This window comes from Asterias amurensis, chromosome 1 (assembly GCF_032118995.1).
Source record: "Asterias amurensis chromosome 1, ASM3211899v1".
Taxonomy (NCBI): domain Eukaryota; kingdom Metazoa; phylum Echinodermata; class Asteroidea; order Forcipulatida; family Asteriidae; genus Asterias; species Asterias amurensis.
In genome coordinates, this window is record NC_092648.1 from 17,951,799 (window position 1) to 17,971,051 (window position 19,253).

Genomic DNA, 19,253 nt, shown 5'->3' on the forward strand with positions numbered 1-19,253 from the left:
AGGATAGGGTACGTTGAGACCAATTCCTTTCCTTTGGCGCAATATGCTGCTGATCAAACCAGGAACAGCGGGCCGAACCCCTTCTCTTTGCGATAAGATGTAGGCCTGGGACATGGCCTGGACTTGGTGCAAGGACAGTCTTCTCGTTACACGGCAAGATACAGAGTTGGAAGCTTTCAAAGGGGACTGGCCGTCAGTGCCAGCCGAGCTTCGTCCGCCGCGAGCCTGCACTGAAGACACAGTAGCCCTTCTTCCAGTATAAAGGTTTATATTTTGTTAGAATTGCTCTTGCAACAGCAAAGTAAAAGAATGGCATTCTGCCCTTAATACGACACCGACTCTCAGCAACCAAGCTACCCGCCCTATTCCAATGCAGCTCAAATTTAGTGGCAGAGGTTTAGTCGACTGGTAAGTGAATTCCCAGAGTTTCAAAAAGTGTGATTAAATGCCACATTCATAAATATCTCAGACAGTTTCGCTATTCCTATTGGTGGAGAGCGCGTCACGCGGGTGTGTAAAACCTTTGTTTATGACCAGTAAAAAGTGTTAAAACATTGACGTGACACGTGAGCTTGCACCTGTGCTTATAAGACAGTTTCTTCATTCCTATTTGTCGAGAGCAACGGCTGGAACAGTTGTACCACATCACGCGATACGCGCGACGCGCACAGCATTCCCTTATTAGGAGTTGTTTACCCGAGGGCCTTACCATTTCATACTTGGATGGAGGGGTGTTGTGTTGAAAAAATCATTGAATTATAATTTTTGCATTTATTTTACTTTTTGACCAAAAAGTGTTGATGTTTTTTTACCGAAAAGGTATTTATGAATGGGAATCAAAGTGTGTTGAATCGGTTTTCAACTAGTAGTTTAAACCCGCCGAGGCCTGGTTCTTGATTAGGCCTATCAAGAACCAGGCCTCGGCGGGTTTAAACCACTAGTTGAAAACCGATTCACCACACATTGATTACCTTATTCAATGACACTTACTCTGGTACATGTCTTCCAGTGTAGATTGGTTGTAAAATGTAGCAGTTGACAACTGTAAAACAAAAACACAGAGAGAGTGACAGAGAATCATCAATTAGTGTCAACATTATTTCTCTCTTAAAGGCACTGGACATTATTGGTAATTACTCAAAATAATTGTTAGCATAAAAACCTACTTGGTAACAAGCAATGGAGAGCTGATGTTGATAGTAAAACATTTGAATTTAATCTGAGACCTCAGCTGAGGTCTCGAAATCAAGCATCTGAAAGCACACAACTTGTGCGACAACGACAAAGGTGTTTTTTACTTCCATTATTCTCTCGCAACTTCGACGACCGATTGAGCTCAAATTTTCACAGGTTTGTAATTTTATGCATATGTTGAGATACACCAAGTGAGAATACTGGTCTTTGACAATAATTATTACCAATAGTGTCCAGTGTCTTTAAAGGGAAGGTCTACGTTTGGTAATCATTCTTAAAATTAACGAGACATTAACAACTTTTGGTTAGAAACCTGGGGCTAGAGCTCAGTAGGTAGAGTGCCAGCACATTAATCCGGAGATTGTTGGTTCGAGTCCCATCCTTCTAGTAAAGTTGTCTTTGTTCAACCCTAAAACATTTTTACCCAGTCAGTTTCCCATGTGGTTTATAAATATAATATATGATACTGATAAATTGAGAGATAAATTGTTGTTCTTATTTCAAGCCTTAAAAAGTCATCACAATCAGTAGATTGAAGGTATAAATTCCAAATGAAAAAAACCAAAACACTGTAGAATACAAATCAATGATATAAATTTGACTAAATAAAGTTAAACAGCATGGTAGACTAAACAGTATTTTTAAGTAAGGGTACTTAAGGATTTATAAATATATAACTTTCATTAAACGGAATAAAACATTACAAAGCCTATAGTAAAAAGTGACACAGGAAAAGGATATCCCATCCAGCCTGAAGGGCTCCCTCTACCACTCAAAAAGAAATACAGAACTATATTTGTTTTAAGTTGCCAAACAATAAACCAACTTTTATTTTAGGCAAAGAACGAAAAGCAAACGTCGGCAATAAGTGGTAGTTTTATTATTACAAACCCAAACTGGTGAGTTTGTTGTCAGGACCAAACATTATTTCATGTGACTGCATATAATAATAGATGCTAAAATTGCTTGCTTCGGGATAAAGAATATTCTTTTTGGTTTTGCCCTTGTTACACCGATGTGTGTTAGCACTGTACACTATCAGTGAAAGCACTGTATACTCAGTACTTTCACAGAATTAGAACACGAGAAAGAATTGCTTATATCAGTGTAAGGATAAAACCAAAACTAATATGACTGCATGTAGTTGTATTTAGTAGGGTATAACTAGATGGTCTTCGCTTTAAATCCAACCGAACCTTCGACAGAGGCATAAAGAAGCACAAACAAAAACATAAAGCCAAACACAATTAAAAATGAGCGAAGAGTTATGGAAAGGCATCCAGAAAAAAAACGGGAAATTATAGCCAATCAAAGTTATTAATTTACAAACGATGAGGACGGCTACGATTCATTGAGAGTAAAGTTGTGTATAGACAAAAGGATGGTCAATGAAAGGGTGTGTTTTAGACCATAAAGGTGAACTGCATTCAGAGAAATAAAAAAGTAGCTATAGGAGACTCTGTGAAATATGAGGTCATTATAGAATAAATAAATAAATAAATAAACAAACAGAAGCAACAATATAATAAACAACACAATATAGTATAATATAAGAACCTTGTTATAGATTCATCAATTCAATTCAACTTTTGAGTTATTTTAGCAGTTCTCATACAAAAACTTATGCAAATAGAGCTTTACAAAACAGAGAAAGACTCTTAGAGAAAGACTCTGATAGAGTCGAAAAGTCAGGCCATTAACTATTTTTTTGTTGCATTAAAAAAATTCAATTTAACTATCGCATAATATCAAAATAAACCGAGCAAACAGAGCATACCCATGCATAGGGCTGTTTTGGACAGGCAGAGGCCGTAACCTTATTGCTATCAACTTTCAAAAGATACTTATAGTCAACTTCGATCATTATCAGACAAAAGAATGAAGACGTAATTTTGATTATATTCAGGTTTGTTTTAAATGAAACGCGAACACTATTATGTAGACTATAACAAACTCTATGACAAACATTCGGAGAATAAACCCTATTATATTAGTTTCAATATTTCCATGCCGACATCAATTGCTACAAATTAATCTAATCATGCAGTTTTTTTGTACAATGTGCAGGGTTGACAAGGTCATGACGTCACTGGCCAACTGTACTCGGAAAAAGCTGTGCAAAAATATAGATTGCATTCTTGAAATGAGTCAAGCGAGAATCGATAAAGAGAAGAGACTGTTACAAAAAGAAGTTCCAACGCTGCGTATTGGAGGCGGTTACGCGGTCGATGCAAATAAAAACAGAGAGAGAGAAGTTTCTTGGAAACAAAAAAATGACTCTGAGAATACAGTCGTTTGACCAGTTCGGGATCACTTTTTGAATTCACATTGTTTTTTGTTGCAATCTCTTTGATATCTTAAACAAAAAAGTTTATCAGTTTACCTAAACATGTCATAAAACTCACCAAGTATTCACTGACGAAAAAATATTAGTTCTTTTGAAGAGGCTTTGAGAAAAGTATCGTCACCTGTTTGACCAGTTCAGGATCAGTTGAATCTATTCTGAATCAGTAGAGTGCCCTTTATTGCAAACCCATACTCCCATTCATAAAACTGTCTCTCAAGGACACGAAACTTCAGAGGTGTGTTGGCATGGACTTGGACTTCCTTTCTTTAGAGAATGTCATGCAAGTGTCCTCAATAGCAGCGCAAAAACCCGGCGACAAAACCACAAAACAACAGCAAAGGCAAATGAAAAAGTGAAGCGAACCTAAAAAGCAATATTGACCCCTCCAAGTTTAATTTCCTCACAAAATAAAAAATCTACAAGAATTTGTTGAAGTAATGTTTCTCAAAATCAACTAAATAAACTTTCTATTACAGTAGTATGATTTTACCATACTTACTGACTTCGTAAGTTAGTGCGGCACAATTTGACGCAATGAGATGTTGAGTGATCCCGAACTGGTCAAGGGTAAGCTGCCCGCCCAAAGAAGATTTTGGGATCTTCGTCACCTCAAAAAAACAAGATGACTGCACAGTATTTACAGGAATGTCTTTTTACACATTCTTATCACTTTACATAAATATTTTTTGCCCCGGCATATCAATTCTACAGGTAAGAAGTTTTAACAGTGTTTTTCAACCAACATTTTTAAACAAAAAAATTATAAATTTCGCAGACAACCTTCAGGAAAACGGCCATAATTTATTTTCTGATGATATTTGGCACCTTATTTTGGGGTTTGTTGGTTTAATGGGTGTTAATCTTCACATTTATCAACAGAAATTGGTAATAATGAGAAGTGATATAATTATTTGGTTATTGCAAAGTTGAAGTGATCCCGAACTGGTCAATGATCCCGAACTGGTCAAATGACTGTAGATGAAATGTGTGAGTAAAGCGATGGAAAAAACGCGCGAAAGTTTAGCAACGTCTGTGAGGCCAACTAAGTAGAATTTGTTTTATTAAGCAGCTAGCTGGAGGGTCGAATCACGAAGCAAACTAAGCCAAACAAACAAAACGTAGTCTTCTTATCCATCATATTGTATATATTTGGATAAGCTGCACATCACGATGACTTCGTTTCATATATACCCTCGCGGGAATTTGATGGAGAAAATAATAACGCAAAAACGCTAACAACCAAAACATGCATGTTTGGTGCCATGCCTAGTCAGTTTGCCGCCAAGCCAGTTGTGATGGGTGTATAGGCCTGTATTTTTCGCGGTCTATAAAAACAGTTCGTCTTTTCAATTGCAAGACGAGCATTCACAAAGAATAGTTTGAAAAGTATTTGCAAACGGATGTGCGGAAACAAAATGGCCGATACATTTCACTAATGCTGTCACCGTTGTAACGCAAATTATGTAACAAGTCAACATTATGCCCTATGCAACACAAATTGACATCACGGCGAATCTTTCTCGTTAACATTAAAATTTGAAAGGTTCCTCTTTGCTGACCCAGTAACAATGATCAACAGGTCCGCTTGGATGATGGTACACGGTATTAAAATATTCATAACAAGGTGCAATTAGCAAAATGGGAAGCTTTAAAAAAAACATGAAAATAGAAAGACGAAAGAAGACACAAACACTACTCTTTAAAAATTCAGAAATGACCGTCTAAAATGCTTTTAAAAAAAGAGGAGAACAATCTTTGAGTAAAATGAGTATTTCGTTTCCGGATAAAACAATGAATAATCTAACAGACCAAATTAGTAAAAATTCATCACGATTGGAGTTTTGTTCATTTTATATATTTTTTGTTTAAGGAAAGTTTAAACCTGAACGAAACCTCTAAATTTTAGGAAATACATAAACAACACGATTGAATTTTGGCGGTAAAAACACCAGTATTCTAAATGCTGGAAAGTAAAGTATAAAACCATAATATAAAACACCGATCAATAATTATCAAATATTAAACAAATACAAATTGACATAGATCGATATGTCTTTGTGCAATAAAAGTAAACCGAGTTTATTTTTGCTAATATGTTTTTTTTTAATTCAGCACTCTCTTTATTGCAAAACGTACCAAATTGCAGCATAAAACAGTATTTCTGAAGAATAATGGGTTGCAAATTCTTCTTAGAAAAAAAATATAATGCTTATTGCTTATTTCGCTCAATATGATTGAACACATCAAACACTGCTTGGCTGGGTTGTGACGTCACGTCATCATTAACCAATCAACGGAGCGAACGTAGCGAGCAAGCATTTGTGCAAGGCGGGTCCGCGGGTCAATAACGGGTGGCAAACGATAAAGTGTTTTTTTATTGTCAATATAGTGAAGAATGGCGCTTCCAAGTCACAATGGCTTTTCAATGTGGGAAATTTCATTTTGAAAAATCGATTACAGAAGGGAATCCTAAAAAATGAATTTAGGACAAATTTTGAGGATTGCAATTCTATACTTCAGGGGAAAAAATTGCACTCCGGTGAACTCAAATGACAAACTGAGATGGTTTTTCATCAAACTGATTCGTCGTTACATTATTTTTACAACGATTTCTTTTGTTTTTGTTTGCATTTTTGGGGGGTTATTGGTAGCCTGAGGATTCAAGTGGCGCGTATTTAACTAATAGCAACAGAGTCTCTCCTGAAGACGATATCAGAGCACACTTAACCAACACTGCTCAAAAGAGATATTCACATTGTTGTACCGCAAACCTCTTTTGGTTATTTATTAATTTAATTATAGGCTCGAGCGACTAAAACAAACTAGACTATATTGGTGGTGGACAAGCAGGTTTGATCAAATCAAATACGGTGCGTCAATCAAAACCTTCATATAGAATGATATTTTGAAAATATTGATAGCAAGGGCCGACCTACATGAGTGTATTTTAAAGTTTTCAAGTAACGTTTCTCCGTGTTCTCATTTTTACATTTTCTAAACACCTTTATGTAAAACAGCCGGTGTGCTGATATTTGCATCCTGTTTTATTAAAATTTTGAAAAAAATGTGCGCATGAATATGCTTTGATAGACTTTTTTTGCCCTAGGCCTAAAATAACAAAGGAAATTCTGTTTTTTCAAAGGGCCCCCCAAAAACAAAAATACAGAAGAAAATCTTCCCAAAATAAGGAAAATCTTATAAGTCAAATTTACTGATGTCAAAAAGTCCAGTCCCTAAGTAAAATCTACGGGAATAGTTAATTGAAACTGACGTTCGTGTTTTCAAAACAAACAGTGTCTGAACAAGAATGAGAGCACTTACAAGAAACTCATGAATCATACAGCATTTCGCACTATAAAAGACCTCCAACAAGAAAAGATAGCAAACCGACGAATATAACCTGACTAAAATATCCAGAAACTCCCAAAGAAATTGCAGACATAGTTTGATCAAAATGCTACAATGAAATTGTGCGGCCTCAGGTAAATTTGGTTATCGTCAAATGCTGGAGTGATGTTACATCAAAAACAATCGTTTGTGCTTTCACTCTCACAACAAATGTCAAAAACTACAAGTAGTTTTAGAAATAAGCCCAATGGTTACTGTAATTGTCTTCTTTCAAATGAACTTTTCAGTTTGACTTGATACTTTTACAGGGGTCGATTTCACAAAGAGTTAGGACTAGTCCTAACTTAGAACTAGTCCTAAGAGATATCAAAAACGTACAGCTTATCCTAAGTTATGACTAGTAACTCGTCCTAACTCAAGATAAGACTAGTCCTAACTCTTTGTGAAATCCACTCATAGTTATCGAGAGCTCATGACAATGCATTGTAGGCCTACGTGATTTTCTTCTAAAAGTTAAGTAGGATTTGAAACTTTGCATGGTGGATACGATATGGACACCATGTAACGACTATCTCTTATGAGTTGGGGGGGGGGGGGGCTCTGAAAAGAACCGCTGGTTTCAACTCAACGTTTCGATCAGTATGCTCTGATCGTCTTCTGGAGAAAGCAGAAAGTTGTATGCACGAAACTTGGAAACACTCCAATTGCTTTTATGTTTTTACAAAGACTAAAAAAGCGACTAAAAATGTTTTTATATTTGAAACAAACTTTACACTGCACAAACTAAGAGCTAAAACTTACACCATGGATATTTTCACATTATAGATACCCAAGAGGGACTCAAACTTTATCATTAGGGTGTTAAAATAACACCACATTGGTGTCAACAGAAATTGGTGTTGTTTTAACATTCTACGGTGTATATTTTGAAATGTTTTTTTTCCCGGTTAAGGCGACAGTGACCCATGGTATCAATTTTAAAACCCCGAATTTTGCATTGTAGTTTGCTATTGGCCAACAATTCCAAACCAATATTGCTACCCATGCATGACTAGATACAGTTATAATCAATACAATTTAGAACATTTTAGAGAATGGCTGCTGTGATATGGTCTATATCTCAAAATTTTAATAAAGAGTTATTAACACAGTTCTGCTAGAGCCACGTGTGACTGTACAACCGGTCAGACTCTCTACAGATCCATTCTCAAATAACGATTTTACATACGGTGGATCGTCAGTCTCCTCTGGGCAAATATTTACCCGTGGTTATTTAAAATGCATACACTAAAAGTGGCGGGAAAAGGTCGTGCAAATTTGCGTTAGAAATCAATCCCTGTTGATTCATCGTCTCAACCACTTGATTCTTTCTCTTGAACTTTGATTTGCTACACTTGAATATAGTTTTTGGTTAAGTTTCAACATCCAATGTTAACACGTGTTGATACATGGCGAGGGTCCAGAATTTCACATTACACTTTCAATATATAGTTTAAAACTACTAAATCTGCAGTCTTATTTGCAACAACTCTCTACGAATTCAGAAATTTGTGCGATCTGTTATACTTTACAGGTTTGGGTTTTTAACAATGATGAAAGAAACAATTTATGCTGACTGAGCACAAAAGGTCTCCAAGCAGCTAGCCCCTTGTTTCCATTAAACACATACGCATGATCATTTTCATCTTTTCAGGAACAAAACACCAATAGGAGACCGTAATTAATACGGTCACTGAATATCAAAGGTGTCCCAACAGCAAGCCCCTTGTTTACATTAAACACATGAACATTAACATTTTCATCTGTTCATAATTCAAGTAAGATTTACTTTGTTTAAATACTTTGAGGACCTTAACGCGGGAAACAGAAACAGAGAGAGCAAAAAAAATAAAATAATAATAACCATTGGGAGAGATCGTTAACAAAAATTGTGATCTGCCATGCTAATTGTCATCGAAAACCTTGAATAAAACAACGCCATATTAAACAAAAAAAGCCTGAACAAAATGTTCACATGGACATTAAAATAGTTTAAAGAAATCATCAAATGTATGGAGAAAGCGCAAAAAACCACCGCAATAACTAACCCGAATGCCGTTTTGATAGAACGTGTTGCGCAGTCTTTGCAGATTTCACCACAATGCTGATAAACACTAGTGACTACGCACACAGGCTTGCCTCTTTGAAAATTCTGTCATTCTGGTAAAACGTTTTTCTGTAACTGTTTTAATGAGTTTTGCAAACTTGGAAAACGTAAAAGAAAAGGTGTTCAACAGGTTTGTGCCTAGTCAATACTCTCAGAGGTGCAGCAAAATGGAAGGTTTTTAGGTTTTGTTTGTATAGGGCTAGAAACGGATCTTATTGTTCTGTGTTTCTTATGCCATCGCTTTTGTGACATTGCAAAAAGCTCGCACAAATAAAAGAAATAATTTTTGTGATGGCAAAACAATGAACACAATATGAATAGTCTTTATTTCTAATGCGTCAGAAAATACAGACGATAAACCCTTTTTATTCACTAATTTCTCGTAACAAATTGTCCGCCTTGGTTGAAGCGTCACCAATACAATTCCAATCAAGAAAAGAAGAGAAAAATATTGCACCATTATTCTGCGATCAAAATAAAGTTAAACGGTACTTACCGAAATTGACAAAGCCAGCACAAAGGTAAAAAACGCTCTATCGCAGTTCGTCATATTGGCAGCAGAGCAAATTCCAATGGCGGCAACACAGTACAACAAAAAAAAAACCAAGGAAAAACAATCCGGTGTGTTGTTTTAATAGTCGCGTTAGTTGTTGGTGTCCAAACAAAGAAATTTGCGAATCCAGGGCCGATAGAGTCAAAACAGTTGGGCAGGTATCGTCGCTGCTGTCTATCTAAATGCTCATCTCACAAACTACGCCACAACAGCGGCACCGCAACTCGGAACGGCGGAGTGATATATTGCCAATCCCTGCCGGCAAGGAAGATGATGAAACTGATGCTAGGGCCCCCCCCCCCCCCCTCTCTATCATGCATAATGATAATACAATGGAGATCAAAATTCAACTAAGAATTTATTAATAGTTCCTTTTTGTGTCGAAACGGGGTGACTTTCATCAAGTTAACTTTATTTGATTATCATTAAGTCATAACGGCTGATTTTAATAACGAAGTTTATTTCCTTTGAGGTTTTCTTTTTTATGACAACTGGTTTTTTTTTTTAAGGTTTTTAACTTTTAACATTTTCAGAGTTTTTGCTTTTGAAAAACACGTAATAACACAACCTCCTCAACAAAATTCATCAATTTATGGAGAAAAACAGTTGCCCATGAAGACCGGTTTCATATAGCAGTTGCTATTTTGCAAAAAACAGTAGGTAGATTTCAGCTTCACATAAATATATGCTTGATCAAGAGGGTGGAAATTATTCAAGATTAAACACGAATCGCTTAATATTGGGTTCTCAATGTTTGTAAACAAAATTATAGTCCCTATCTACCCAATTTTTTATTTTTTTCTAAAAGAAAGAGACAACATTTTTCGAAGCCAAATTATACAGGTTTTGTTACTCAAGGCCTTTGTCATTCATCATGGTGGTCCCTGTTATTAAACAAAAGGTCTTAATGACCAATTCTGTGCATGCATTCTGTTCAACTCTTCCTTTAATGAAACAAGTCCCAGGAGATTCACAACTTAACAAAAAAATGTATGATATAGTGGTCCTTTTGAATGAAGGAAAATCTTCATCAATGGCACTTGGCATCCCCCCCCCCAAAAAAAAAAGGGGGGAGGATCACATGCAACAGGTATAAAATAATGTTGATGTAATACAATTATCCACAGACCAAATTATGAGTTAGTGGTCCTTTCAAGGAAAATCTACATAAATGGCATCCGATATCCCCAAAAGAAGGGGGAAAGGGGCACATGCAACAGGTATTAAAGCCATTATACACTTTCGGTAAACAGTATTGTCCAAGTCCCACACTTCGTGTATCACAACTTATATATAAAATAACAATCCTGTGGAAGTTTAGGCTCAATCGGACATCGGAGTCGGGAGAAAATAACGGGAAAACCCACTCCTGTTTTCGCGCGTTTCGCCGTGTCATGACATGTGTTTATAACAAATCCGTAATTTATATTGTTTTACCGTTTTCTCAAAAAGTAAAGCATTTCATGGACTAATATTTCAAGAGAAGTCTTTCACCATAACCTTCTGTAAACCCTGTAAATTATTTGTAAATCTGTGAACTTTTTTTTTTTTCTGTACCGAAAGGGTCCAATGGCTTTAAATAACGTTGATGTAATAAAACTCGCCACACACCAAATTATGAATAACTGGTCCTTTTGAAGGAAAAACTACGTAAATGGCACCTGCCACCTCAGAAAGAAGAAGGGAAAGGGTGCAAATGCAACAAGTAAAATTTTTAATATAATGCAATTCGCCACACACCACAATTCTATATCTTAATTGCTTCTACCACTCAGGCACTTGCCCTGGGACGGAGGACAGAACCCAACGTATACTATGCGTCCAACAATGAACACTAATCGATCGGCATCAACAAAATGATAATGGCGCCAATTGCCATGGAAACTCGCCGGATATATAATGTTGTCCTTGGACTACAAAAGCTCAGAAAATTGTAATGGGCGGTGGAACGTAAACAAGTCAACAGGTCATATGTTTTACAGAGACAGTATCGAAATGCAAAAAAATAATATCGCAGGGAAAAAAGACACAAAAAGTGTGAAATATTATAATTGTGACTAAATTGTTGTTTCTGTTATTGCATAAAAATTCTGGGAAATCAAATTCAAATATTCTAGTGAGAAAATATTTCTTTCTCAAAAACTACGTTACTTCAGAGGGAGCTGTTTCCCACAATGACTTATACTAAGATCAACAGCTCTTCATTGATCGTCAAGTCAGTTTTTTTTATGCTGCACATTTTGAGTGATTACCGATACTGTCCAGTGCCTTTACGGGAAAACGCTGCCAAGAAGCAGAGTAAAGGACAGAATATTATAAAGGAACCCCCCCCCCCCCCGCCCCTGGCCTGAGCAACACCTCCCATCATAAATAACAAGCAAGGATCTTTAGATCTCTGAAAGATTGCCAACTGAACATACTAAAGTCAGACAATATCGACGGTTTGCATTTTGCATCGACAAAAAGGTAATGACGTATCTCCTATAGAACTACTTCCTCCAGCGGAAGGATACACAACATGCAGAGAATTAGCTGACGAGATAGGCACTTGAGCAACAGGTTTTTACCTCCCGCGACATGATTAATTTCAATTTTGACAAGACAATCAATTAATATTGGTAACATTAAAGAGCGAGTCTCCACTTTTCAGTGAGTTTTTGGTTACAAAATAAAACCATTTAAAGACGCAAACAAATACATCAAAGCATCAAGCAAAAGATACCGAAACAGCGGCACAATTTTTATTTATTTAAGGGCCCCCCATATAAAAAGCATAATTTTTACCAAAATGTTCAGGAACAAAAACAACCAGAAAACATCAACAGAAGCAAACAAATGTGGCAGTGACGTAATAATCCTTAGTAGGCACATGTTATTGGCTGATAGACTGAAAATGAGGTCACATGTTCACATTATTTTGCCTAAATCTAATAAAATGGGTTAAAATAACGGATTTGGGTATTTTTTGTAACACAAAACACAATGTCCACAGAGTAACATTAAACTTACACCGTTTGAAGACTAATGAGTAAAACAATGTTACGAAAATACGTTCAACATGCTAAAAAAAAATCGTCTCCAGAGACGAAAATTATTTTCGTGATATGTTTTAAAGGCTTGTGATATGTCAGTGTGTGCGCTGAGTGGCCAATTTGCAGTGGTCCTTCTCGAAGAACGAGTACAAATGCAAGCAATTTAAAGCAAATTATGTCATCTATATTATCATTTTTTTGTTACAGTAATAATGACGTGAAACTGTCGGGTTGTTTATGAACTTGTATACCCTAAAAGGCGAGTAGTTATAACGGGTTTACATTATGGGCTCCATTATACTCGTAAAAAAATCACTTTCATAAACTACTCTCGTAAATTATCTGTTAATCACGGAAATTAGATTAATAAAGATTCGCTTTAAATTTCTGTTTTGCTGAAATGTATTGTGAACAAACAGAAGACCATGAAGCTTTTGTTTAGTTATATTTGAAGAGCTTTAGAAACAGTTGTCATGGCATTGTCAAAGAAGATGATTTCTACACAGAGATTATTATACACGCCATTATTAATTTATTACTCAATTATCTATAAACTTCAGATGAACAAAATTTGTTAACAATGAAATTTGTTAACAATGAAATTTGTTAACAATGAACATAGGCCAAGAGGGGTTTATGCGTTTCATATTTTTGGAACGTTAGGTTTGATGTGGTTGTTGGAAAGTTCAATTTTTGTATGTATTCTCACAGATACAAACAAATACTCTCTCTCATCTTAGCCTTCGAGAAAGGCTCTGCTGTCTTTTGCATGTATACAGGTCCTTTTGGTTCGTAAGCAGTTTGCAGAAGTATATATGTATGGTAAGAAATATATATGTTAGAAGTGTAAAAACAAATATTGTTTTCGCTTCAAGAATATTGTCTTGAAAGCCAGTCTGCAATGCGAGGTTACTTAAGAACTACATACTTAAACACAAACTTGTGTACGACCTTTTACGATCATAATTGTAAACCCCATACTTTAGTGGATGTATTGAAGTTATTATCTTCGGTATATCATTTTTTAGCTCTTATTTCAAACCAGATGATTGGATTGAAAATAATTTTTCAGCGAATCAACAAAATGAAATGGCAATTTCTAAGAATAAAGACGATACTCATATTTGATTGGACAATACTAATGCTGAGCAGATCATATTTAATGGAATAATATTTTGTATGTAATAGCAACCGAATGGGTAACTAAATTTTACAATTGGCTTGACAATATAAAAGTAAAAAGACACATGACGTCATTTAAGTAGGACGCCCTCGCCTCGAGATCACAGGGACTTTGTTCAGGTTCCAAATCGTGTGCGTTTTCCACTGTATTGCCACCACCGGTTGAACTCTTAAGATGGCGTCTTTATGACGTCACTGCCGGATAAACTATCTTCTTACTTTATAACTTTGATATCAAAGTACATGATTGGTGATTAAGTTAAGTGTGAATTCATATAGAATCAATCAGACAGCTCACTGTTTTTAATATCGAAGTCTTATATAGCGCACGTATCTACCAAACAAGGTACTCAAGGCGCTGAGTATATACAAACTTTCAGAAAGCTAGGTAATTGCAGTGATAAATTCTGAGACCCAATTATTTAGCACCTAATAAGGGTTTACAAGGTGCTAAGGCGCATTAAGCAGCCACAACCAGGAACACCGGGGCGAATCCCTTCTCTTTTCGATAAGTGCACTGGGTTCTTTTACATGCGTTACACAACACATGGGACCAACGGCTTTACGTCCCATCCGAAGGACGAAGCAATGGTTAAGTGTCTTGCTCAAGGACACAGTGTCACGGCTGGGGATTCGAACCCGCACTCTGCTGATCAGAAACACCAGAGTTTGAATTCGGTGCTCTTAACCGCTCGGCCACGACACTTACACTTATCAAGATTATGCCAATGTCAATTCACTGGAAAAAATTGTGATGTCTTGGCTAGGCTAATACTGCCAAGAGAAAATAGAATGTTGTAAACCTCTGAATCATTATTGCTTATTTTGGATATATGAAGTTGTAATGTGCCCACAAAAGAACCCCAAAACAACAAGAAAACATCAGATCTTTCGCGTTGTTTTCACTAAAATGTGATGAAACTTTCATATCACGTTGGTTCGAAGGTGTTTATTTTAACTACAAGATTACAAAAAAATACTCCTAAAAAAACCCGAAACAAGACAAAAACCGAAGGATGCTATTAGGCCTATAAACTCAGTTCTAACTATAAATGAAAGCAAATCCGATGTCAGTTTGACCCGGAATCTTTGGCAATGAGGACTATTGACTTTCATTCTGGGTCACCTTGACTCGGACTTCGGGTCAAACTGACCCAGGAATATATCAGACCCCGTCTGGTACCCAGAATCCGGATCCATTCTGACCCTGGAGCAACCTGTGAGTTTGTTAAGAGGAAATATTCGTAACAAACCGAACTCATAATATCGAATACGATGTTGATTTTAACACTTGAATTTTAATGGAACATTACCGAATTTGTAAGGGAAAAAAATCGTCTAAGATCACAGGTTTACATAAAACTTACACTAGTAGAAAACATCCCTTGAACTGTTTCTGTCTGAAGTGTCTAACTTGATGAGAAATAAATAAAACTAATTTCCCGGTTGAAGTTTACCGCTCAGTGGGCGTTTCATTCGTTTGTTTTTAAATAATCGATGTCATGCAAAAATGTGTAATCGGTTTTTCACTTCTTTTTTTCTCTTGACCCAGATGACCGATCGATCTCAAACATAGGTTTGTCAGTTTATGTATATGGTGGATTACATGAAGGTGCTTACACTTCCAGCAACTGTTTTGTTAGCAAAAATGTTCCTTTAAGGGTGTGTTCTATTTGTCAAAAAAAAAACAAAAAAAACTTCCATTTTAAAGTGACCAAAAAGTGTCACAAATAATTAACTACGGCCTCAATTCATTCATTATGGGGGTACATCAGCTCTCCTCTTGTTAAGTTTGACAAAAATATTGCACCAACATTGCCTTATTTTCAACAATCCGTTTAGAATGAAAGTGGTCAAAAAACTATTATTATATTATGTTCGCCCGACTCCATTTTATGAGTACACGATCTTTATTGGGTTCCTTTTTGCAATAGCAGTAATATGAGATACCCCCTTTTTTTTAAAGGGCCAGGCTGGATGTCAAAGCGGTCGCGGTTTTGTAACGGTCTTTTTGATTGGGTGTGAGAAACAATATTGTGTACGTAACAATGACGAGTCACATCGTATTATAATAATGGCCAAAGTGATACATTTTATGACCAAAAAAGAGATTGTTTTAAGAATGTAATTAATACAGTTTCAGATAGAATGTTGTTTTACTTGTCTAGTTTGTTTATCTGTTTTAATTGTGCTGACCCCTTTTTCATGGCAGAATTATTAATGGTCTCACAGGTCAATAAAGTTATTGATATTATTAAGATACACGCGTTTTTAAAAGACCTCCCATCAAAATAAATAACAATGCTGTATATCATATAGATATGGGCGCTAAGGGAGCTATCTACTACCGAAGGTAATCAGTTGATTTTACTCCCAATAAAGCAATAGTTATTGCCATTGTCAAGCGTCAGTTCACTGGTTTGGAATTAGGCTCGGCCATAGCATCGGGGAAATGACGTGGGTTTATACTCCGTTTCCATGGCAATCGTGTAAAGCCAGTTGCAGTTTAATTGCTTCCCGCAACAAGTCGAGCGTGGCTTTACAGATAGCTCTTCATATGGTGATAGGCACACACCAACAATGAACTGCAAAACGACTGCCATGGCACAATCATCCATTCCTCATCTTTCAAACACACACACACGCAGACCATAAACCATGGCTGGGCTTTAAATCTTTAATCACGTTCCCACACAGAGGCTTGCTGAAACGTGGCACCCAACAAGAGTACCTGTTGCTTGGCATTACCATGGCAACCATAGACGCTTGTTACAACCGGCAAGGCCGAAAGTTATTTCGAGAGCAGCGAAGCCCGAGTGCATTTAAAGCTACATATACGGGGCTCGTTTTGACATGTCCCCTCTCCCCGTATATCAGGCTTGCAACTGTCACTTCACCAACAAAGAGGAAGTTTAAAAATGTCCATAATTTTGTATAGTCTTTTTCAATTTCAAACTGAGAATACAAAAGAGGAAATCAGCTGATCCGAGGAGAGGTTGCATGCCTGATATAATATACAGTTTCATGTATTTTATATTGGGCGTGTTTTAAGCAGCAAGAAACACTCTAACCAAGTTAATTTGGGACACGGGATGGGGGGTCGTTCCGCAAAATGTGTTAATAGAAATTGCACAAAACCGATCTATACAAAAAGAGGTTCATATTAAATAAGGACGCATGGCACAAATATTTGCTGACAGTTTGAACGAGGATGCTATCTGCCGACTTCACCAGACAGTCACGAAACAAACGAAGAAATTCATTTGTGGATTTCTCACCCAACACTGATGTGTGTAGCACTGTGTACTCAGTGCTTTCCCCCATAGTCTTGGGGAATGGGTGAAAGTCCACATGCATATACTTGGGTGGTATTTGAACCACAACATTTGCCATTCGAGTTAATTCCGTAATCATACCACTAGATCACATAGCTTGCCCATTAGCCATGACCAAAGGACGGTAAAACACAAATAATACTATTTTATCGCCGATGCAAATTAAATTACCATTAACCAGAGCAAAAAAAAAGTTAAAAGTACGCAGTTCAGAGGGATGTGCGCTGGCGCTCTATTAAAACCATCCACAAAACTACAATCACTGACTGCGATTAAGTGTATGTCCCATTCTAGCGGCCGTGTTTCCCACATATTCCTTCAAATTAATCTTTTCACCCTAAACATACTTTTCCGACTAACAAGAAGCTTTTAGATTTTAAAGTCATCAATTCAAAACTGCGTAAAAATGCTATCCATTCAAAAACTCTGATAAAACACTGACGTGCCTCAAAAGTTTTTAAATAAACATAGTGATGGGCAAGAATTCTATCCACTCTCATACACAACATGTCCAATGCTGAGAAACAAAAGAAACATCCATAAATATTTTATCTTTTTTTTATCGCCCATTGAATCCCATGTATTGACACCGAGGTCATGAAGATGGTCTCAAAATACTAACCGTTGTCACTCTGTGCAGAGAGATCACAACAAGATGGCGGCTCTCAGAGGAGCTATTATAACGGCCGTTTTCGAAATCAATGTTTTGGGCTCGATTTCGGGGCTTTGGGCTCGGTTTCGGGGGTTTTGGGCTCGGTGTCGGGGGCTTGGGCACCATCCAGGGCCCTTAATTTCATAAAGCCTGTAGGCACAAAAATGTGCTTAGTATTAAATTTCTTCCTTGATAAAGACAGAATTACCAGCCAAATTGCCACGTCATTTTTAGGATAAGCAAACAGCAGCTGAATACCAGTATCAAGCAATATGCAACAAATGGAAATTTGGTTGGTAATCCTGTTTTTATCAAGGAAGAAATTTCATGCTAAGCAAATGTTTGTGCTTACCGGCTTTATAAAATTGGGTCCACATAAGGAAAGCATACACTTTTTAAATTACTGGTGGAACCGAACCGAACCAAACGCAAGCCCACAGACCGTAGTTTTGAAAACGGCCCGTGAGGCTGGTATAGGACAAAATAGTCTGACAACATTTCAGTCAAATCCTACTCAACATACGGATCTTTTGTTTGCTAATGTTGTGGCGGGAGTTTAAAAGCTGGGGTCGATTTCAAAAAGAGTTAGGACTAACCCTAACTTAGGACAAATCTAGGGAAATTAAAAACTTAAGGCTAGTCCTAAGTTAACTCGAATACTCAAAATAATTATTAGCATAAAACCTTACTTGGTAACGAGTAACGGGAGCTTTTGGTAGTATAAAACATGGTGAGAAACGGCTCACTCTGAAGTAACGTAGTGTTCGAGAAAGAAGTAATTCTACACGAATTTGATTTCGAGACCACAGATTTAGAATTTGAGGTATCAAAATCAAGCATCTGAAAGCACACAACTTCGTGTGACAAGGGTGTTTTTTCTTTCATATTATCTCGCAGTTTCGACAACCGATTCAGCTTAAATTTTCACAGGTTTGTTATTTTATGCATATCTCCAGTTACACCAAGTGAGAAGACTGATCCTTGAAAGTTACCAATAGTGTCCAGGGTCTTTAACTCTTTGCGATCCACCCCTGGACACTGTAATGGGGCCATAATTAGTACGGTTGCAATATACCACCATACAAAGCCAGTGAAAGTCGGAGTCGATACACGCTGACCTGTTTAGATCCGTGAATCCTGTCCGACCACTTTACAAGCATTTGTCATTAAATTAAAGCCCTCTCTATTTAATGCGGACACCAAATTGCAATTATGGAACTTTGCAATTTATACTGAACCATAATTACAATATTTCCAAATCACCGTGCCGACAATGACCTTTTTTTTATGAAGATCGTGAGTGGCATTTCTGGGCGGGAAACGTAACGGGTGAGTTGAGTATAAAAATGCTGGGATTGCACCTAACTTGATAAAACTGCAATCTATTTCAAATGACGGGGATAAAGGGGAAGACTAAAATGACCTTAACTTACAACATAGATCTTTAAAGGCAGGGTCATAATT

The 19,253-nt window shown here is 36.8% G+C and overlaps 1 protein-coding gene across 1 annotated transcript in view; it reads right to left on the reverse strand.

Moving 5' to 3' along the window:
- The window catches only part of LOC139939768 (uncharacterized), a 37,787-nt gene extending 28,047 nt beyond the window's left edge, over positions 1-9,740 (reverse strand). The window contains exons 1-2 of the mRNA XM_071935883.1: positions 9,532-9,740; positions 991-1,042 (exon numbers count right to left, since the gene is read on the reverse strand). Of these exons, the coding sequence (XP_071791984.1) occupies positions 991-1,042; positions 9,532-9,585 (106 nt within the window). The 5' untranslated portion in view covers positions 9,586-9,740. The remainder of the gene's footprint in view (positions 1-990; positions 1,043-9,531) is intronic.
- Positions 9,741-19,253: the final 9,513 nt, after the last annotated feature.